General features: G+C 36.4%; 1 protein-coding gene across 1 annotated transcript in view; it reads right to left on the reverse strand.

The window, feature by feature from the left end:
* TMEM117 (transmembrane protein 117) overlaps positions 1 to 23,541 on the reverse strand; it is a 375,424-nt gene that overhangs the window by 173,069 nt on the left and 178,814 nt on the right. Inside the window, exon 4 of the mRNA XM_039882251.1 lies at positions 5,967 to 6,066. Within this exon, the coding sequence (XP_039738185.1) occupies positions 5,967 to 6,066 (100 nt within the window). The remainder of the gene's footprint in view (positions 1 to 5,966; positions 6,067 to 23,541) is intronic.

A 23,541-nucleotide genomic window follows, 5' to 3' on the forward strand; every position in this document is an offset into this window, starting at 1 on the left:
ATGAAATTCTTGATCCAGTTTCACTGTCACTGTACAAAATAATGAAATGCAACATACAAATTTACAAAACATGGGGTTAAATAATCACGAAGTAGACTCGAGTCATGAATTTGCTCCAGTGAACAGGCAGAGAAAGAGAAAAAAAGAGAGAAAAACCCAGAGCTATGCTGGACTCTTGCGTTTAGCTCGAATGGTTAAATATCTGATGTGTGCCCTTCCAGCTGTCATAATATACTTGTTCAATGAGTTTGCTAACTCTGCTCCTTCATTTCATGTTTCACAGTTTAAATTCCTTTTTATTATCAAGTTCAGTAAAGCTATTATTGCCATTTTATTTTAGATACTAAATCAATTCAATTATGTTTTTTATTCCATCATTTTAAAATATCAGTGGAAGAGAAATAATTAGAAAACTGGCATTGATCATAATATGAATTGTCAAGTTCAATTCCAGAGAGCATAACAAGCTAGATGTGATGTCAGTTATATTCCAGGTTATTGTTCATTGACAAACAGCACTTGAGAACAGTTCACAAAATAGTGACATGTATATAATAGAAAAATTTGAACTAAATAAACTCTCAGTAATTTGGTGAAATGAAAATAATACAGATAATCATGCCCCTTCCTTAGAAAGCATGGGATAATAGAAAAACTCACCCAATTTTAGGTTGGTATGTATATTATAATTACAAAATTTACTTCATATTTTCTATATTTAAGCTAGAAGGCATACTTTAGTCTCAAATGCTGCAGAAATACTTCCTCCCTCTATTCTGTTCTAGCTTTGTAAATAAACACTAACCCAGAAGGAGTATAAATTATTCGCAAGTACATACCATTCTTTGATTCTGTCTGCCTCTACCTACCAAAATTTAACCAATTTTCTGTCTTACATAGCGATAGCTCTCTGCTTAAGTGGCTGAAGGGATATATCTCGACCCAGCTTCCTTCTGTCCCCCAAGCCAAGAGCAGAATTTATGCCACTGACAGAGAGAATGACCACGCAAGAAACCCTCTGGCAGGATCGGAGAAGCTCAATTTTTGTTTTTCCAAAGAAGGTCTGTTATACTCAAATGTTTTACATCACCGTTCTGGGAGAATGACATCAACATTTATCACTTCCATTCAAGGAAGTTTACAGGCATGTGCACTCCTGGTTATGGAAACAAGCTCAGGAGAAGCAAGTGCATAGTCGTCTAGGGGTGCAGGGGTGGAAGAGGTAAGAGAGTTGATGTCTATGTACCCTGAACAATATAGCTCTCCTCCTGTCACCTTTTTAGCATTCCACAATGTTCATTTTACAACACTAAGTCAAAATAAAATGAAGAAAAAAGAAATGGAATTTAATGCTTATATACTCTCACGATCTATATATTTATTCTTTCAAAAACATTTCTTGAACACCTAATTTATGCCTAGGATTGTGCTGTGTGCTAGGAATACAATGGTGAACACAACTGACATTGTTTCTCCCCCCTCAAGAAGTTTCAATCAAGTAAGGAGGAGTTTTCACATTTGCCTCTTAAATAAACAGTCTTTTGGAAAAAAAAATGTAATAGCACCATAAATATGAATTTTAAAATCTTCCTGAAGAAATAAAAAATGTGCGAAAAATAAAATGGCAAAATTTGTCATTCAAATATTTAGGAAGATAATATAGTATTTACATATAAAACAGGCACAGTTAAAATAGAAGGGTAAAAAATATTTTTAAAACTTTTCTTTCAAAACTTATATTCTTTCTAGAGCTTCAGGAGAGAGAAATAATTAAGCAAATTTAAAAGTTTCATTTCTTCTTATAATCCAAGGCTATGTTTTATCAATCTAAAGGTATTTTCACATGAAGGTATTGACCAAGCTTGTCTGGCTCTAATATAATTTTGAGTTTAAAGAATAAGGGGGAAAAAAGCCTATTAAAATCGCACACAATTTAAAAAACAAATGGTCACTGTAAAAACCTGAAATAAAGGTAAAGTCAATTGGTAAATACTGAATTGTGTATATGTATGACTGGCTTCAAGGTGGAAGTTTTGCTAGTAGTGATATGTTTATATATGTGTGTATACACACACACACACACATACACACACACACACACACACATCCACAGACAATCCTGGGGAAAATATGTCAAGGCAAGCTAGGGGATTCGATACACATAGTATACAGTTTTGTGATGAAAAATGCTTTCTGATGACTTTAGTTTTTAACCATAAAAACTGTCTTCTTTAGGTCATGGCTCAAACTCACTTTATTTTTACCCTTCCCTGTGCCTCTCCCCTAACCATGAACTTCAAAACTGGAGTCTGCTGTCTCTATCACTGTGATGAGCCACATAGCATTTACTGTAACAGAAAAGCCACTAGAGCAGGAAGAATGAGACGCTGGGGAAAAGAGATGGTAAGGTATAGATAGACAGTAAGTGATTTTTTTCCCTCTCTGGTATTAAATGAGGGGTGAAAGAAAGTGCCATCATGATGTCCTCAGAATTCCCTGCCACTTCAGACTTGAACAGAGTCTGTGACCTTTGTCTTCTGAAGGAGGAGGGATGGTAAAACTGGAGCAATGTGCTGTGAGACTGGCCAGCCTTCCTCAGCTCTTTGATTAATGGCACAGAGTGTGGCAAATTTGTGGATACGTGGCAATGGTGTTGCCTGAGACACCCAGTGCTTTTGTTTTAGGCTCGTACTCCTGACAGAGCTCTCCTCTGCTCTTATCAATATAAAGGACCAGCTCAATAATGTTATTGTATGTATTTCTCTTATATTAACTTTTAAAATATCTATTTGACAAAAAATTAGTAACTTTAACCTTGACTTATATATATTTTTGTCCTCTTTGTGAGGTATACCACAGAACAAGAAAAAGTCAAGACTGCCTAGAAAATTGAACCTAGTAGAGCTCGACACTCAGTAGTGTGAGGGCCAAAGAATACTTGTCAGATTGGTCGATAACAGCCTTGCCTGTGTGTGCCTTTTAAAACCATAGGAAAATCATAAATTATTTCCATTAAAGGAAAATTCTCTATTTCAGAAATACATTAAAAGGCGCACTTTTATTGGAAATGTAAATAGTCATTTGCATTTCTATGACAGTCACCAACATTGATATTCATTACAAGATGAGAATTCTATGGACAAATGAAGGTCAATGCTTTCTTAAACTCCTCTCACAAGAAAAGCTATTATTTTGCTAATGTTATCAATGCACACATATGTAGACATATAAATATTTATACAGAAACTTATTGTCTAGTCAGTGAACAGAAATGGGAATAACAATGATGTGCTCTGGGCATTCTCCCTGTGTGACTGTACTTCCAAAGCAGGAGAGCACTGTGTCTTTGCCATTCCTACCCCTGTGTCTAGTGGGGAAAGGTCAATATTTCACATAACATAAGCAGAAAGGGACTGGGATTCCCCCTGTTTATAGAAAGGAAAAGATGAGAGGCTCCAGAAGGTTAAGTGACTTAAGATCACATTACTGAGTTAAACCTAACACACAGCTTTCTTGACTCTCAATCCAGTCCTACTTCTGTGGTATTGGAAGTACAGATCAGAGTAGTAATCTACAGTACAGGGAAAGGTAAAGAGTTATCAGGTTAGCTGGTAGAAAGAAAAGGCATTACAGTAGTAAACTGAAGAGTAACTATGAAGATCAACCAGATCTTAGAGAAAAAGACCACAGGTTGAATTGTGGAAATATTTGTACTTCCCCAAACCACAAGAGGAAGGCAGATAAGTGCATGGTAGAAATCCAACCAGGAAGGGTAAAGGTTTTAGGTCAAAGCTTCACCATACATTTGCCTTTCCAGGGTGCCCTAAGAATTGGACTCCACCTTACGGTTCTAGAGAAAAAAATCCTAATAAAAATGTAACCAGTAAATAGAGACAAAGTCATATATGGCCTAGGAGACACTATCTTGAGGGAAAGTCTGAGGAAGAGTTGGATGGAGTTAGGTCACAATCAAATAACAATGTCATCATGGGAAAGAAAATGATTTATGTATCAAATGGCTGACTTTAGCCTGCAAAGTGCAGAGCAAGCTCCTAGGTCTTATTGGTTTGCTGCTTCCCCACTGACTTTTATCAGGGTCAGTGTTAGACAGAAGTCAGGAAGCAATGTACCATATTGTCACAGTCTATTCTAGCACTGACAAATGGAAGGACACTCTAGACACTCTGGAACCCAGGCCTTGGATAAGGCAGAATGCTCACTCACGCTCCTGGGGCTCCACAGAGGGGTGAGGAAACAGGCAGCCTGAAGCTTGGATCAATGACCTGACCTTGCCATCTCTTCAAAGGACTGGGCTCAGCCAAGGGGATGAGGTCCCCAAAACATGAACAACAATAATAAAACACTTAGGTCTATATTACACTTCAGCATTTTACGTCTTGTCACAACTCCACACATTTAATCTTTACAGAAAACCTGTAACACAGGTAGGAACTATCAATCCTTTTTAAGAAATGTGCACACTAAGGCTCAGAAGATTGTAATATTACTTGTGCAAGGTCAAACTGTAGATAGCAAGGTCAGAGGATCGACATTTCTGAACTTTCGATCCAATTTTCTTTTGCATTTATTAAGCAGATTTACTGTAAAATAGAGTCAAAAAGCACAATCCACAGTTAATGCAGAAAAATTTTTTAAAGGTGTCACCTCAAACTTCATGGAAATTACATATTTAAAATTCATATATTTCCTTCTAAATATTTTTTTTCCCCAATGGAAATAGAAGTTTTTGACATGAGGCAGCCTGGTCTCAGTGCCTGGCTTATTCTAATTGTTATTTCTAGAGAGGACAAATAAAATAAATTGAGTTTCAAATTTAGATTTTAAAGTTAATGGAATAAGATATCTCTGGTAATTTGTTTTGTTAACATTCTAAAATTGAACAGAGGTAAGAGAAGTCTCCAAAACTGGCTATACAAACACTTTTATGGTTACTTCATACTCTTGCAGATGATCACAATAGTAGCAGTTAAGATATAACTGTTTCCTGTTTCTAGGTAAGAAGCAAAGCTATCAATAGAAACGGCAGTAACTGTTATGACAATTTATCTGCTATATCCAGAACACATCTGTAGGGGCATGTCCCTGCCACATCTTGTTTAGGTGGGGTATCATCTTTCCTTTGGTAGGTCTCCTCATTTTCAAGTGAATGGATAAATAAAGATAATTAGGATTAATTGCACTTATCAAAAGTGTCAAGGAAGGCCAAAGTGTTCCATCTTTATGACAGTTGCTCTTTGCTCTCTGAGATTCTCTTATAAACTTATAGGATCTAGAACCTTTTGGCTATATACTATATTTAAATAATCCACTGGTTAAAAACAGAAGCTTTCTTCACAGATGAGCTCAGCATGAAATATAATTTGTCTATGTGTTGCAGGTTTATAATAATAAAGACTAATAGTGCATAAAAAGATTAAAACATACAACTCTCAGAACTCTTAGTTACTGTTAAGTTGGTAGGTTCAATGAGGAAAACAAACGTAGAAAACAATTTTAAAAGTCCTTAAAGAACGTTTCATATGATCTCTTGAGACAGGACAGACAACGTTCCCTACCTGAAAATTGCAAATGTCAAAAAAACAATCTTCATAAAATTATTTAGCATTAATTTTCTATTAATTTTATAAGTGTATATATATGTATATATATATAGTGTGTATAAATGTATATATATATATCTATATATATATATATTGTGTGTGTGCGTATGTGTGTGTGTGTGTATCTCAGTGGACAGCCATCATTAATATTATAATTGTATTACTTTTTCCTGAGGTAAATAGATATTGCATATAATCTCTGGATTTATCTATATTTATGCATTTGTTCCTCTCAAAAAGAGGTAACTATTTTGCTCTAAATCATCAAAAGCGGGGTCTATCCAACATTATGAACATGTCTCCTTCCATCTAATGTTTGAAATGGGTGAAGTTAAAATTTCTTACCATCCAAGCTGTGACAAAGTCCCCCATCCAGGTCCCTACAGCAGCTAATTTCATGAAACTTTCATTTCGGATGCCCATATAGTCTGTAATGATATAAGCTCTGTGGAAAAAAAAAACACACAAGACATTTTCCAGACTCAGAGAGCCACATAGTCAAAGCCTTCTGGTTCAGCAAAGTGCAAAAGGACTTTCCCCCCTTTCAAAAAAGATTTTTGCTTTGTCTCATCACATACACTTACAAATCTGAAAGGCTAGGAAGAGCTCTGAGGGTGTCTGGATCAATTCCAATTAGACTTGACGACCGACTGTACCAATTATCATGTGCATTTCATTTTTGAGCTGTAAGACTGACAATAGCTTTTGGAAAATTAAACAAAAACACTCAGCAAAGGCATCGTTTCATGCTCACTCGAGCATGAGGAGAGTGGAAACAATTCCTGAATTAGAGTAACTTGAAAGGAAAGAGAAGAGCTTACTTTCATCAGTTCTGTCAAGTCAGAACTATTGAAAAAGTGCTGTGCTGAGACTAGGCTTTAGATACCATATCATACCTGAAAAATGTTCAGAATAATGTCAAGATTTGAGAAAAATGTCCACACAATGAAGCTACTTAAAATTTGATTCAATATTCAGTTTAAATTATTACTTAAATAACAATACGATTTAATTTCATCATTCTTTTTGTTTAGTTAATTCTTATTTGCTTGCTATAACACCAGTTCATATCTTCACTGCTCAAAGAGAGATTCGAAGGTACAACTAATCATTAAATACAAGTAATGAAACCATGCTTATTGTTAAACATTTCACTTCCATGTCTCCATTTGATAGTCAAGAAAATCCTAAGTATTACTTTTCCCATTTTGCAATTTCTCTGAAATAAAGAAAAAAACCTGCGACTCAGAAAGATCACTTAACTTGCTTAATCAATACCACATAACTGGCAAATGGGAGTTAGGAGCTAAATCCCCCACCCCTTACTTTCTCTCTCTCTCTCCCCCTCCTTCCCTCTTACTCTTAAGTTTTTTTTCCATTCAGATTCTTTTTACTTTAAATTCTATTCCTTTTTTTTATATGATGATACCTGTACAATTTTAGAGTATTAGTTGAACTTCATTCTTCTTGGATTAACTTTAAAACATATAGTAAAGAATGATATGTTTGTTATTTATCTACTAAAAGTATGAAGAAGTAAATTTTTGAAGTCACTGAGAGGTAAATCATCCTTAATTTAGTTATTTATCTTCTGGAGTGATTTCATATAGTTTTGTTATCCATAAAATAAAGATATTTAAATAGTTTTATTTAACAACAAAAGTTCACCTACCTTGGAAGGTCTATATAAATATCCTAAGGTCTCATCCCAAAATTCTGGGTCTCTAATTCCATAGGTTTCCATAAGAGCCAAAAAATGTATAGCTGCCATGAACTGCAAGCTTACTATGTGCCAGAGATCACTATTAACACATTAAATACTGTGTCTCCATCAACCTTCATATTAGCATAATGAAATGTATTATTATTCCTGTTTCACAGATATGGAATTGAGGTTTTAGAGAGGTTTTGCTTTTTCAAGGTCAAGCATCTAGTAAATGGACAAGATTTGAATTTAAATTTGATTGACTCCAAAATCCGGGCACTTAATCACTATGCTATATCCTCCTCCTACAAGTGTTAGTGAAGATATAAAAAAAAACACAAAGGATAGCTACTCTGTTTACCAGTAGGCAATGAAGATCACGACTCATTTCCTTTGAAGGTAATTCAGAATGAGAAGTCAACAGTAGCATCCACAAGCTGCAACTCTCCAGTGCTATCATCAAGTCTTGGACTCCCACTGAGTCACTAATCTAAGAAGCCTCTACTTGAAACTCCTAACTTGGGGTCCCCCAAGTTAACTTTTACAGCCTGGTTTCACTCCCTTCAGCACCATTACTACTGAACAGTTCGTGGGCAGTGAACTCAGTGTAGTGCAGAGTATTAACTTTGGTAATTGTCCAGATATCCTAATGACACCTAGTCTCAAAAATGTGCTCAATACCACATCCCAATCTGTTCACTTTGCCAATTAATTCTATAACATATTGGGCTAGGATAGAAATTTCAGGGTACATTCCTTTTGGTTGTATAGATGTGTATAACAGAAGACATCATTCTCTATTTCAGTTTCTAAAATCAGAGATGAGATGGATAAACTTGCAACAAATCAATGATCTAGCCAGAAACAACAACAAAAAATCTAAATAAAATATTAAAATTACCCCAAAAATCTGCATCTGAGAGCTAATGAAGCAATGAGGACTAGAACAAACAAGATACTGGACTGGAGAAAACTGTGAAAAGGTTAGCTATACTTTCTCTGGGGATACTTGCTGATGCTAGACTTTGCCTAGGCAGAAGGCAGCCTCGGTGGATTACAGAGACATGATTAGAAATTTAAGCAGCCAAGATCCTTATGAGAAAATAGGGGTCCAGAAGAGAGCACAGTACACAGCAAGTTTTCCTTTCAAGACATTTGCCAAATTATGAACTTGTTCAGTGGGGAGGCTAAGAGACTAAGCAGAAAGTCTCTGAAAAGCATAGCAGAGGTTTGGCAAATTCACCACGCTGAGGAGACTATTATAGTTCAGAATCTGACACAAGGAATGGCCCTAGAGAATACACAGAACCACAGAGGGGCTAGAGAAAACTAGAGATGAATTGGTCCTTGACAAAACTGTAAGTTGGTCCTTGCCCAGTCCATTCAATGACTGGATTGAATGGATCAGCCTCTATTCTATTTAACAAAGGAAAGAGTGAACCTTTTCCAAAAGAATAAAATATCAACTAGATCCTCTATATGTTATTATACATAACATCCATTGTTCATTCAAAAGTACTAAGATGTCAGGAAACAGGACAATACCACTGGAAACCAAGAGAGAAAACAACATTTAAAATGAGATCCAGGAGGAGAGGGAGTTATTTTCACTGTTGATTCCCCAGCACCTAGAGCAAAGCTTGCATATAGTAGGAGATCAACATTTGCTTAATGTATGAATTAACAAAGTGATCCAAATTATTCACATTTATTTGGATAGACCTATGTATATTCAACCTTAGAAGCGGCAATAAAATGAGATTGAATCATGAAGAACTCTTCCATAGAGGAAAACATTAAACATGTTTTTAAATTATTTTGTGTGTTCACTTTATTTCTCCAACTACATCTGTATTTCCCTTAGGGTAGCATAGCTGTTCGATATACACCTAGAACAATATATTAGCACAAAATAAAGAAATGTCCCTCCTCTGTGGCTGTGGGCACGTACTGAGTTACTGGATGCTATCACAATACAGATGAGACAGCACAATTTATGAAATAACTAATATATTTAAAAATGAAGAGTGATATATAAAAGTGGTTATTCTTATTTTTGCTGCTTCAGACAAATATAAAGAAAAATTACAAATATGCAGACCTGTCAACATACTTCAAGTTCCTTGATTTGCATACTCATTAACATTTAACGATATTTTCTGCTCAGGTTGTAAAGGACAGAGTGTGCATACATTTATATCGGCAATTTGAACCAGTTGGAATATTACATTGGACTCTAAAGAAAAGTAAAGTTGTGAGGCTTTATACCCAATGATTTTGGAGAGTGATTCGGAATTAAATTTATATGCTAGGAGGCACCAATAAGTTTGAATTTTATTCGGAGTTTTAGTTATTTCAACTATTCGTCTTTTGTTCGTTTTGTTTTATACTTTGGCTGGTTATTTCCACTATGCATAGATCTAGAAAATCTTGCAGTTCTACCAGCCTTCTAGGTAAATATTGATTATCGATATTTATTTTAAAGAGTCTAAATGAATTTCTTTTCAGGCTATAACTCCAGTTTTTTTTTTTTTCTTAAGATTTCAAGCTTAACTGTCGGATTCATAACAAATGTGTAGAAGTTTCAAATTACAGAAAAGATTCATAATTATCCTAACAGCCTGAAAACATGAGCTACCAAGACTATCGTACCTAGTGAAACCTATGTGCTAAACAGCTACAAACTAAACAGACTCTAACATGGACTAAATACTCAATAAAACTATAATATAATAAATTGGTCTTACAGGTGATACTCTTAATCACTAGCAACAAAAGTTTCATTTCACTTCAATTTGTTACTTAAATGTAAGTGGATACAGTCAATGCCAGGTGATTTAGGAGCTGAGCCTCTGAAAGTTTAACAGGGGGCAGTAAACACAGATCACCAAACCAATATTGATTCATGCTTCACTGAAATCCATCTGTGGCCAGCTGGATTCATAATGTCACAGCTGCCTCTCCCAGCCATGTTTGAACACAAACAAGACTGGGGGCTTCACACATAAGTAAATCATGGATAAGGAGTTGACTTACCTGAGTACAAACCTGAATTAAACAAAATGAAACTAAAGCAAAAACTCTAAATATTTTTATGACATCGAGGTGATACTACCACTATAAAACTCTAGGAATTAAACTTAGATTTATTATATTAACCTTTTCCCAATCTTTCTGTGTTTGTAATGAAATGATTAGCAGCCTTTAATCCAGTCACTTAGACAACTATTATTCAAATACCTACATTTTAATATTTTTACTCACAATTACTAATTCTTGATTATTGAAAGGCTTTGATAGAGCTCAGTACATGTGTATGGACCTTCCAGGCAAGACCTACAGTATGGAGCTATGGAGCAAGTTCCACTGGAATGTCAAAATGCTTCAGACAATTGTTTGAAGTGGACTGAAATGATTAAAATTGGATCTGGACTTAGCTTTGTTTACAGATAAAATGCTACCTCAAATTGCCCAATTTTAGCCATTCATCCTTCTAGTTTATATAAGGAAGACATATATAAGAAGACTGTAGATGGAGTTTTCATTGAATAAACCCACTGACTGTGAGTGCATCCACCATACATCAACTATTCCTTTCATCCGTTGCCTTGCTTCGGCCCATTCAATGAAATTCATTTGCATTAGATGCAAAAACCTTAGTATAATTCTGATTCCTCCTCTCCTTGACTCTCAACATTTGATTAATCATTAAGGTTACTTCTGAAAGGCTCTCAAATCTATGCTGTTTTTCTTTCATCATCATTACCAATGTCTTAACCCTGTTCATAATCATCTCTATTCTGAATTACACGATGGCCTCCTATTTCCCCTGTGACTGTCTTTCCTTTATTATAGTCTTTCTATTACAACTATAGTGACTTCTGGGAATGGAATATGGTATACTGGAGGAGCCGTAGTTCTAGAAACAGAAAGTACTGGGTTTGCAAACCACCTCCCCACTCTATAACCTGTGACACAATGATCAACTCAATAATCATCTACTCCCTTATCCATAGAATAGGGACAAAAGTACTTTCTTTTCACAAGAGTTTCTCAAGAATTATATGACAAAAAGTATGTAAAGTTTCTAACACTATTTCATAATAAGCATGCAAAAAAAGTAGACCTTTGGACTCCTGGCTCCCACTTTCAAAAATAATGTAGCGGTTCACATTGTCACAGAGTAAAGTATGGATAAAGAAGACCCTCCACTCTCCACAAGCCATCTTCTTTTCTAGCTTTATCTCTTTTCATTTCATAATCTCCTTTTTCAGGCCCTGCTCCCCACCATGAAATCAATCTCACCAAACATCCGCCATTCTATAATGCACCTCAGCATCTTTGCAAGCAATGCTCTCTTTGTCTAAATTGCCATCCCCTTTCTTCTAGCCTAAGATTACTGATCCAACCTGTACACCGAGAAATCTCCTGCCATCATCCCTAAAAGCCATTCCATTCCTGGTGTTACTATAATATTTTGAATATCTTTCTATGTTAAGTAAATGTTCCAAAGTATTTTAATAATTTTCCTCACATCGCCCCTCTCTCTCAAAAGATCTGGTTCATCAAGGGTGAAGAACATGGTTCATTCTCCTAGGTAGGTGAAATTCTTTGCCCAGTGGATAGTATGATTTAAGAATGCAATAAATATTTAAATGAATGAAGTATTCAATTGATTAATGTAAGAAAATTATTTAGATCATCTGACACCAGGGCCAAACTAAGAGAAGGATAAAATGATAAAAGATAAAAACAAAGATTTGCAATATAAAATAAACTAAAAGAAAACATCAAAGATAAGTTGTGGGCCATGTAATTATGACATTCTAACAAAGTTAGAACAAAATATCATTGTACCATTTTTATTGCCTCTTCTAGAATAAAAAGCTAGAGCCCAGAAATAATCAAATCAAAATGAAAATCTCATCCTTAACTTTCTGCAATCACACGTTGCAAATTTATTTAATTTGAACATAAGTTAACTGACACATAATGAAAAAAGTAAAATACTGTAAAACTTCTGCACGGTATACTGAATCTTAATGTTTTAAAATAATCATTTTAAATAAGACTAGATATCAATACATAACTTTATGCACCAATTTGCTGTACAAACAATAAAAAGCTATATAGAAGAACATTCAGTTTATCTATGTGAAAAAAGAAAAAAAATTTATTTCACTACCCTGCAAATAGATACTGCCAAACTATATTTGTTGCTTATCCTTTAAAGTAAAAATTTAGAGGTTTACAAGGTTGTAAAACAATATAGCCTCAAAACTAATTTTAAAGTTACAGAATTGTTATAGTTATACCCCAAGATTCTTTCTTACTTCAATTTTTTTTCCTCAAACTCACAAACCCTCCAGGAATATCCAACCTAATTGAATGTTCACCATGGAGCTATCTTCTACTTCTGATGAATTAAATAAACACTACCAAGACACCTAAGTACCTTTACTAAAGTAACTGGGAGAATAATAGAAAGTACAAAATTTTTAAATCCTGAGTTTGTTGCTGAGAGAACTCCAATAAATCCCCAAGGGAATGCAGACGGTCACAAATTGCCTAAAATTAATTTCATATCTAACTTAATCATATTTTAAAGTTAAACGACATTCGATGTGTTTATAACTATTCAGACAAAATATATCTGAATCGTAAGAGTGAATTGCAAGTTGAGCCAGAATGGCATTAATTAATTTATCCTACATAATGTTGCTTCCTTCCAAACTAATTAGAGAGGCATAAAATAGTTTACAGATTCTGCTAAGATTTTGATGCTACTCAAAGTAGGACAAAAAGCAAGTTTTATTTTAATGGATGTGTGTCAGTGAAGGTAATTGTTCATGGCTTTTAAAAGGTCAAAAAAGATAAGAAATAATGGAATAAAAACAATGGGACATAAATGCAATAATTAACTTTTGGCAGAAACTATAATTTTTGCCTTCTGTGTAATAAAACAAACATGAAAAATGAGTCTATCTTTCGATTGCCTATAAAGTTTTCAAATTCAAAGCATTACTGCTTTGTGATGATATAATTATGCATTACCCTTTCTCCTCCCTCCCTTCCCTCCCTTTCTTCTTTTCCTCCTCTTTCTCCATCTTTTTAGATATGAATTCAACCACCTCTTTTTCTCTTCCCCCACTGCTACTCAACACTGTTTCTCAATTCTTGGAGAAATTTTAAACTCCAGTGATGGGAAAGGGAAAGAGAGCTATTTTTTTCATCTCAGAACCTTCTTGCTGTGTGTGAATTCATATTGGCTAAGCATCTATCTGATTTCACATTCATTTACTCATTAATCAAATTACTTATGCCTTCTTATATGCTAGACCATGGGCCCGACACATGTAAACTCATATGTTTCCAAGGGATAGAAAACAGCACTTCAGATCTAGTGGTCACTTCCTGGATTATTACCCACCACCTGTTATCTAATAATTTCTTTTCTCCTACCACCTTCCCCAGTGTAAGGGTGAAGCTTCTGGGGTAATCTTATGGACACACATATACAATAATCTCCAACCTTGATGATAGCCTATTTTTTTTCCCCCTTTTCTGGCAATTTAAAACCAAGACCCAAAGAGAGAAAGAAGAAAATCCTTTTCCAGGGATTTGGGTGAAAAACAACTCAGTGATTATTGGCAACTACATTCGATCCCCTGTAAAGTGGAGAACTAAGTCTGCAGCAAGAGAGAGGAGTGGGAGGTGGAGGGAAAGGGGGAGAGAGACAGAAAGAGAGAGACTGACTCACTCAAAGGAGGAGAGAAGAAAGAGAGCAAACACTGGCGGTGTGGGAGTCTAATTCCAACACCTTCTGGAGACCTGCATTTCTGCACTTTGGATTCCACGGGACACCCTGTTAATTCCTAATAATTGCTGCCCACCCACCAGCTCCCTATCTCTGTTCTTAAGCAAACCTGACTGAGCTTAGTTGCAGTGAAAACAGTTGTAACCATTAGTTGCAATGAAAACAGTTGTAACCATTCACCAAGAAATTTTAGAGCCTAAAAATGTAGTTGGAATATTCTGTTAAGTTTTAACAAGACTTTAATTCCTTTTAGAAAGGAATGTCACTAAATTGGCTACAAGAAGAGTCACCAATGTGGCTGATAGGTTGGTTTTCAGATTACTCCTGTTAAGAACAAGGATATGTGTATTGTGCCCATTCTTTATGCCACTGCCCAAGACAACAGGAAGACTTTTGTTTAAGTCTTAATGTACTATTTACGTATACAAATTTCATAATTGTGCTAAAGTTCAGAATAGCACTCCCCACCCCAGTTAAAAAATAGATATATATGTTCTAGTTAAAACCAGTGTGACATGGATGGACCTCGAGATAATCATGCTAAGTGAAATAAGCCAGACAAAAAAAGTTGAAAATCATATGATATCACTTATATGTAGGATATAAACCTAAAAGCAACAAATAAACAGGACAAACAAACAGAGACTCATGGACATGGACTATAGACTAGTGGTTACCAAAGGGTAGGGGGTCGGGGAAGGGGAGAGGCAGACAGGGTAAAGGAGGTCAAATATGTGGTGACAGAAAGAAATCTAACTATGGGAGGTGAACACACAGTGTAATTGTTAAAGTGTACAGCTGAAACTTATTGTATTTGGTTAACCAAAGTCACCATAAATAAATCCATATGTACATACATACATACCAATCTGTTAGAATGTGTTTTCATTTTGTGAGGTGTGGGGCACACTATGAAAGTATGTCAAATGAGTGACAATAAGCATGGGAATATCCATGCATCTAATAGATAAAAAGACAGATAAAGAGGGGTTAATCTCTTAGTTTGCTAGTCTAAAGCGAAATGGATTTTGAAATAAAAAATATTGACAAAAGACAAAATAAAGACACATAAAGTGTAACTTAGAGAGAGGGGAGGCTGAATTTTTGACAGATCTGAAAGATTTTTACAGGTCTTCTACAAAGTGTCAGCAGAAGGCAACAAAAAGATCAGATTAAGCAGGTATCACTTAATGTAGAATTAAGAACTGGAGAAAGTTTCATAGGAGCTTGGGAGGGGAGAACTAGAATTGCGTTTGCCAATGATATGAGTGATTTGGGGTAGCAAATATAGAACTGATACACTTTCCAGGTGTTAAATGTGATTGGGATACTAAATAGCACACATCTTTCACCTTCAGCCATCTCTGGAGTTGGACCCTGTGTGTAAGAGCCAAGCCCACAGGGCATCTCTTTAGCCTAACAATTATTAGCAAATGCCCTTCAAATTAGAAGTGAGATCATTCTACTGCTCCCTAAATTTGCTCTGCAATTTTACTAATTATACGGCTTCATTCGATTTGATTTAACAATAAAGAATTGCATGTGCTGCCTTTGCAATGTGTGTCTCACAAGCTACAGCATACCAGCCTATGGTAAGAAAAAAAGGAAATAAAGCCATGTTTCTTCCCCCTTTGTGAGCATTTCAGGCCCATTAGCTTCCTCCCAAATAATTCAATGAGTTTTCAGAGTTTTATTTGCACCATTAGAACTTTTAGCTACAACAGTGCTATAATCCAGTTGACACTGATGTCCATTCACCAAAGTCGTTGCTACAGCTACTCATGCTGTCAGTGTGTCTGCCATGGTCCAAAGAAATTGATGTCTGTGCCAAGGGCAAGTAAGACCTCATTACAAATTCCATCATTGCCACTTTCACCAATTCTGAGATCAGTTGCCAGTACACCCATATTACTACACTGGGCTGAAAATAGACGTTTCATCTCAAAGAAAACTAACCACCCCTGCCATTCCCAAAAGCCTTATTAATGATCAAGCAGCCTCCAGTGAAACAGCCAAATTCCCGTCAGATACAACCCCTGCCCCCTTTCCCCAAATCTTACAGGTCATAAGATTTTCTATGCATATATACTTTCTAATAATTTTTTTATTGGCCACTCTTAAAAATGAACAGACTTCAGATACCTATTTGAAGAAAATCTCCAACAAGAAATTTTAAAAAGCTCAATACTAAACAAAAATTAGCAACTCATAGGAAACAGAAAATGCAGAAAGCAGAGAAAAAGTGTGAGGATGTAATAAAGATATTTTTCGGCCCTGCAAAGTTGAAATTCAGTTATAAGCGGCCTATAAAAAAAATACATCTAAAACTAAGGCTACATAAAGATTGAAAATAAAAAAGTAAAAAAGGTTAAAAAAGATAGAATGCAAACAATAACAAAAAAATTGGTGTAGCTATACTAATATCAATTAAGGCAAAAATGTTTTATCACAGATTCACTCAGAAAATATGGGATATCAATGTACAGTAAGTCCTCAAAGTAGTCAATAGACTCTGTGACTGAATGAAATGACATATAATGAAACCAAATTTACCACATGCTAATTTTTATGAACAAGAATTAAGATCCTATGGCATTTCTATATTTCAAAGGCACATTATATCATCCTGATAATTTGAAACTTTTGTCATTAGTAAGGTTCCATCTTAATCAGGTCCTTAAATAACATTTTGTTCAATGCCATTTTGTTATAATTGACAAAACTGCAAGAAAAAATAGACAAATTCATGCAAAAAAGTGTGAGATACAACATACAGTAAGTCCTCACTTAACGTGCTATGAAAAGGCTTAAAACTGATCACTCTCTAGCAAGACTAATCAAAATATAAAACAAAAAGGCACAAATAACCACTGTCAGAAATGAAAAAGGGACATCACCACAGATGCAGAGATTAAAGCAGTAATAAGAGTGCATTTTAAGAAACTTAGAGGTAACCAACAAATTACCAGGAAAAAAATCACGAGTTACCAAAATGTGCATAGGAACAAAAAATAGCTCTATTTACAAAATTGAATTTATAATTAGAAACTTTCTCACAAGAAAATTCTAGGCCCAGATGTGCACAAGGCAAGGGTACCAAGAGAAGTATGCAGGAATGTTACAGCATCATTATTTATAATAGCCTAAAACTGGAAACAGCCCGAATGTCCATTAACAAAAGAGGGGATATATTATGGCATAGTCATACAATAGAGACTATTCAACAATGGAAATGAACAAACTACTACTATACAAAGCCTGGATGGAGCTCAGAAGCTGTTATATAAAAGAAGCCAGACCCTCCTCCCGCCCGGCCCCGCATCCCCCACCCCCACCAAAACAAAGAAGAACATATTGTATGATTACAAGTATATAAAGCTTAGAATCAGGCTAAACTAAACTGCAGTGATTAGGAAAGTATTATAAGTGGTAAAACTGTAAAGAAAAGCAAGAAAGGGATGAGTATAAAAATGAAATAGGAGTTATTTTGGAGGGAGAGGTTTATTATTAGGAAAAATAGCCAGAGAGAGGGCTTTCTGGGATGCTGGCAACATTCTCTAGTTTAACATGAGTAATGCGGGTGTTCACTTACAAATATTTTCTAATAATTCTCTTTGCTATAATTAAGCTGCACAAATGTGTTCTATGTACTTTTGTATAGGTCTGTTATTTCTGCATTTTTTAAAATTACAGAAACATAAAGTAGCTTTTATTACAGAAAAGAAATGGTAGCTACTGCTATCACTCTGGAGGGGAAACACTGGGATGACAAAAGAGCAACACAGCTTTTGGGGGAAAATTATTTCTATGTTGGATTGGAGGGTGCCACAAAGGGAGGCGGAAGAATAGCAGAAGACTTCTGAAGTGTGATCGGGCCTGTGTGTGTTGGAGCAGTGCAATTACTGGATATTCTGGCTAGAACGAGAATATAAAGGAATAATACAAGAAGAAGCTGAAATTAATGATGTAATGAAGGGCAGAAAGTGCCTGCAGTGTAATTCAGCCCCTCTTTTAAAGCCTGTGGACAATTTACATTTGGAATTTAGATTGTTTTGAGTTTCTACCATAAGGTACTATATTCTAAACACCTTTCTGCTTCTTAACTGAGCAGGCTTCTTAGTATCTCTTAGTGGAACAAGTGATGGCATAGCCTTATCAAATGCAAGGGCTACCATTTTGACATACACAATGTCTGCTAAGGTAGACATTAAATCAAGAGCCATTTGAAAGACTCATAAAAATTTATATCGGCTTCATTTCTTTCTTTCTTTCTTTCTTTCTTTCTTTCTTTCTTTCTTTCTTTCTTTCTTTCTTTCTTTCTTTCTTTTCTCTCTCTTCTCTCTCTCTCTCTCTCTCTTTCTCTCTCTCTCTCTCTTTCTTTCTTCTCTCTTTCTTTCTTTTTTTTTAGGCGAGGCAACCCTATGGTTGACCTCACCTAAAAGGTGAGGTCCTTGTCAGCTTACAATTCCTTATTTTTTATTTATTTTATTTTATTTTTTATTTTTTATGCCTACTGCACCTGGTCTTCCTAGGTGGTCTCCCTGCTTCATTTATTTCGACGGATGAAGCAGAAAGTCACCTCAAAGCATTTGTTCCCTCGGTTCCATGAAGAACCACGTGAGTTATTTGCTAGTAGCTCCCTGGGTTAAGGTAAGAAAGTTACTGGGGACAGAGAATGGGAAAGAGTATAATAAGCTTCTGTGACACTAGAGAAGCTCTCCAAGCCCCCAACATGAAGAGCTGGTCACTGGAGAGGAAATGGCTCTATATAATCCTCAAGAGGGAAGGTAGAGAGGCTGTTGTGGGCATGACTAAGGCCCAGTGCTAAGGAAGAACGATGAGGCCACTCCAAACAAAAACTATGAGGAAAGTGAGTGGCCAAGCTGCTGACTCAGGGGCATAAATGGGAGAGCTGTTTTAGCACCAGGTGTGACTGATGGGAGCTCTTCTGAACCCAGCCATTCTTGTGTAAGAGACATCTTGCGGACTTTGCAGGGTCTGGGCCAGGGAGGGCACCAATGCTGAGTGGACACGAGTCCATGTAACTGTGCAGGTGCAAGCTTCAACAGCATCACTATGTGGCAGCAAGACATATGTAAATTAGAAGAATAATCACATGGTACAGGTTTCTCTATGGCTGGTATTTGAAAAAAGACCCCAATGACACCACATTGGACTAGATAAGGCACCAGATTTAAGGTCAACTGTTTGGGTAAAACTTCAAAAGGGATTGGACTCCTTGCTAATGAATGCAAGTAGAGTTTCAGGTAATTAGAAAGGTTAAAATAAATCAGCCCAAAGTTTTATGAAGTTTGTGAAGCATTCATGCAATCAACATCTTATGCCAGAGATTTTCTGCATGATCAGCTTAAATCAGCTTTATGTATGTATCCTCCCAACAAAGAAAAAAAAAAACTGAAAGCATAAGCCTTAGGAAGAAATTAAAGGTTTGCCTGAAAATACCTCAGGTACAAGAAGCACACCCAGTCCTGAAAGAATAGCCACTTAAGACACCTCCCAGCCATCTGCAACTTAACTTGAAGGAGAGAGTTAGCTACTTATTCATTCTTTGAGCAATAGTGATTGAACACTTCCTATATGCCTGAAAATGCGCTAGGTGCTGGGAATACAAAGATGAATAAGACATGGTCATTACCATTTAGCAAAAAAGTCATGCAAACAAATCGACAGAGGCTTTTGTAGAAAATGTCATACATGAGAGGAGAGGCAGAGATGGAAGCCCCAGTTCTTCTGGTATGCAGGGATGGGGGCAGGGAGAAGATTGGGCTTCAAAAAAGAGGATCAGAGAAGGGAAAATGCATTGGGAGTGGAAGGAAAGAGATATACAAAGGCAAAGAGGGCTGAAAGCAGCAGGCATGATAAAAGGAACACAGGGCAGCTCAGGGCTGCTGCCAGCATGCCCATTGAGACAGGAAGGGAAGCTGCAGGAAGAAAGGCTTTGCACAGCCTTCACAAGTTTTGCTTTTTCAAATACTCACTGAAGTGGGAACAGTAGAGGATAAACCCCACTCCCCTATCCTACACCTACCTAGATGTTATCTACTTCATATGGTTAAAATGTTTCCCATTTAGGAAGCTGTATCAGTCAGAGTTCTCCAGAGAAACAGAACCAGCAAGAGATAGACGATATGTAGGTAGGTCGGTGGATCGAAAGAAACTTACACTTACACACACAAAAATATTTCTTTCAGGGAATTGGCTTATGCAGTTTTGGGAGCCAGCAAGTCCAAAATCTGCAGGGCAGGCTGGCAGGTTGGAATTTCTTGGGCAGGAGCTGATGTTTCAATCTTCGGGAAAAACTTCCTCTGGGAAACCTGTTTTTGCTCTTAAGCTCTTTCAGCTAATTGGGTGAGGTCCACTCACATTATGGAAAGTATGCTCCTTTAGTTAAAATCAACTGATTGTAATGTTAATTGCATCTACAAAGACCTTCACAGCAACACCTGATTAGTGTTTGATTACATAGCTGGATACTATAGCCTAGCCAAGTTGACATATAAACAATCACAAAGGGCATACTCCCAATTTACAAATTAAATATATACTTGTTTTTACTCCAAAAAGGAAACTCCCATCAACATCTAAAAATCACTACAATTTTAATTTAGAATTAAACACAGAATTCCTCAACGTTATCTACACACACACACACACACACACACACACACACACACACACAATATCTCATCAAACAGAGAAGATTCTTCTCATCAATACTCTGAGAAGTCAATACTGATTTAGCCTACCTTAATATTTTATAATTCAAACTGTAGGATTCCATAGTATTTCTGAAATTTTAATTCAATTTCCATGAATCTGTACCTGTACTTTAATCTATAAAGAGTTGTTTTGTTGTTTCAACGCAAGACTCCTTTTCTTCTGGGTTCTTCCTGAAGTCCTTACAATAGAATGATTTTTGCTGTCTAGCATCAACTTCCTGCTCTTACGTTAACAGCTGCATGTTAACAGATAAATCACTCACATTTGTGTCCAGCCTAAAAAGCATTCCTTTGAAACCCGAAGGTTTCACTTTTAATTCCTCTCGACTGCAGGGGTCATAGTTAGATTGAGTATTTATATTAAAGGACTATTTTTTTCATTAAAAATAGACTATCCTTTGAACAGATTATCCTTTGCATATACTATAACTAGCACACTGTACTAAGCAGTCATCAGACTGTGAGAAGCACGCAGAATGTTTGATAACACACAAAATCATCATCAGCCAGAACATCAAAGATCAGAAACCATTTCTGGAATCCTGATAGTTCCAGGGCATTACATAAACACAGTATATTATACTAATACAGTACCTGATGCTATTGGTGTTGTTAATATCTGTTCAATCTGAAGAGAAGTCTCACCTTCTGGAGAAACCCAATCTTCTTAGATGGTGAAGAACTGGAAGTTGACATCAAGCCAAACTGAATTTCGTATATATTTATGCTCAACTTATTGACAGAAAAGCATAAACTCATTATAGATTTTATGTTCACTTATACACAAAAATACACCTTTAGACATCTTCATAAATCCCTTAATTGAAGTGACTCATTCCTTGTGACCCGATGGCTTATGGGGCATGAGAAGGAGATGGAGATACTGCTGGACCTCTTAACAATGGTTGTCACGTATATGTCCCAACAACCGGAAACCAGAAGGGGGCCTGAGCAATCAGAGTCTGAACTAGAATCTCAAATCCAAGGATTAGTAGATAACCAAGGCCTATTTAGAGCTGCTCGGCCTAATAAAAAATCAAATCATCAAATCCATGGGGTTATTTAATAGAAATGTAGGCACCAGGATACAAAATCAGACACTGTCCATAGGCAAGCATAAGGGTAGCAACTCCCGAGTTGAAAATCAGACCTTCTGGTTATACACGCAGTTAGCTTCTTATCCAGCTCCTGGAGCGGGAGCAAGGGCATGCTGGCAGTGCTTAAAAAGGAAAGAACGGGCCTAAGGGATGCCTCCAGATATACATTGGTATCTGAGCCTGGTAAACCTTACCTTAATTTTTACAGTCAAGGTATAAGTGCACTACTAGCAAGGTACACAGCACCGTTTACTTAACATTGCTCTGATAAAGTTTCCAGTGGCTTTAGTTTGTCTAACAATCCCCCTGCAAATCAATAGCACTCAAAATTGAGAGCAGAAGACAGCTAACAGGAAAACTACAATTTCTATTAAGTAGTCTCTTCACAGTATGGCTTTACCTGCTCTGGGCACACACCTTCAAGGATCCAGGTAATGACACAGCAGCTGTTCCAGGCCCCTTAAAGAGTCTATCTGGATTTTTTATTTCCTCCATCCCCAAGACCTCCTTCCCAGACTCCTCAGCTCCTTTCACCACTGCCCAAAGGTGAGCAGGCCCTGACCATCTTTCAGTCCTAATCCACGCTCTGCTCATTCTCAAGACTGGTTACTGAGTAGATGCACCTGGGAACTTTCCAGAAACATTGCCTGGGCCCCTCCCCGCTAGGTTCCGACTTAATTAAGCTGGCATAGGTGTCAGCGTTTTTTGTTGTTGTTGTTGTTTTTAAACTTCCTGATGATACTAACACAGAGACTTGGGAACCATTGCTATAGCTAAAACTTCTAACCCTGGTGGTCTGAAAGTCCACAAAAGGTCTTAGGAGTCACCACAAAGGACCACAGAAAAGCAGAATATGCTCTAAGAAGCAGAATATACTCTAAGAATCATAAGCACTCCAGGAATTATAAGCACCAAAATGACACAATTAAGTACATTTGGATAAATCAGGAATGATCTCAGCTGGGGCTCAAGAAAAGGAAACATGTATAGCCTTCTGACCTCCAGCAAAAGGTCTTCATTTACTCATCAGACTGAGTGTTCACCAGATTAATAGTAAATTCCATTCAGAAAAACCATGAACATTCTACCATCAGAAATCATCTAAAATCTGCCCAGGGTGCTCAGCTTTTAACTACCCAATTTCCTGTGCAAGCTCATGAAAAAATGATGGAAACATCAAAGAACAATCTGCTTCGGAATCATCGATTTAAAAGTAACAGCACGTGAAGACATAATTATATCTTTTGTGATTAACAACATGAGAATTTATTTAAATTAGAGAACTTCTGCTTGAAACAAGCTGTAACCATAAGGTGATGTGCTTGGCGCACACTGCATTAGAAGTGCAGCATAATAAGTCAACATAACGCTACCTAAACTGCTCTTATTCACGTTGGAGTCAGTTTTCTCACCAAAAGTTCCAGTTGAACATAAATTATGTGTAAAGATGAGCAGTTTAATAATAATTTAAGTTATTTAGGAATTTGGGGATAGTCTTATTGCTAATGGCTGCATTATATTCCCAAATGATGCCTGAGAACAGGAAAAATAAAATGCAAGA

This window comes from Pteropus medius, unplaced genomic scaffold (assembly GCF_902729225.1).
Source record: "Pteropus medius unplaced genomic scaffold, Ma_sr-lr_union100, whole genome shotgun sequence".
Taxonomy (NCBI): domain Eukaryota; kingdom Metazoa; phylum Chordata; class Mammalia; order Chiroptera; family Pteropodidae; genus Pteropus; species Pteropus medius.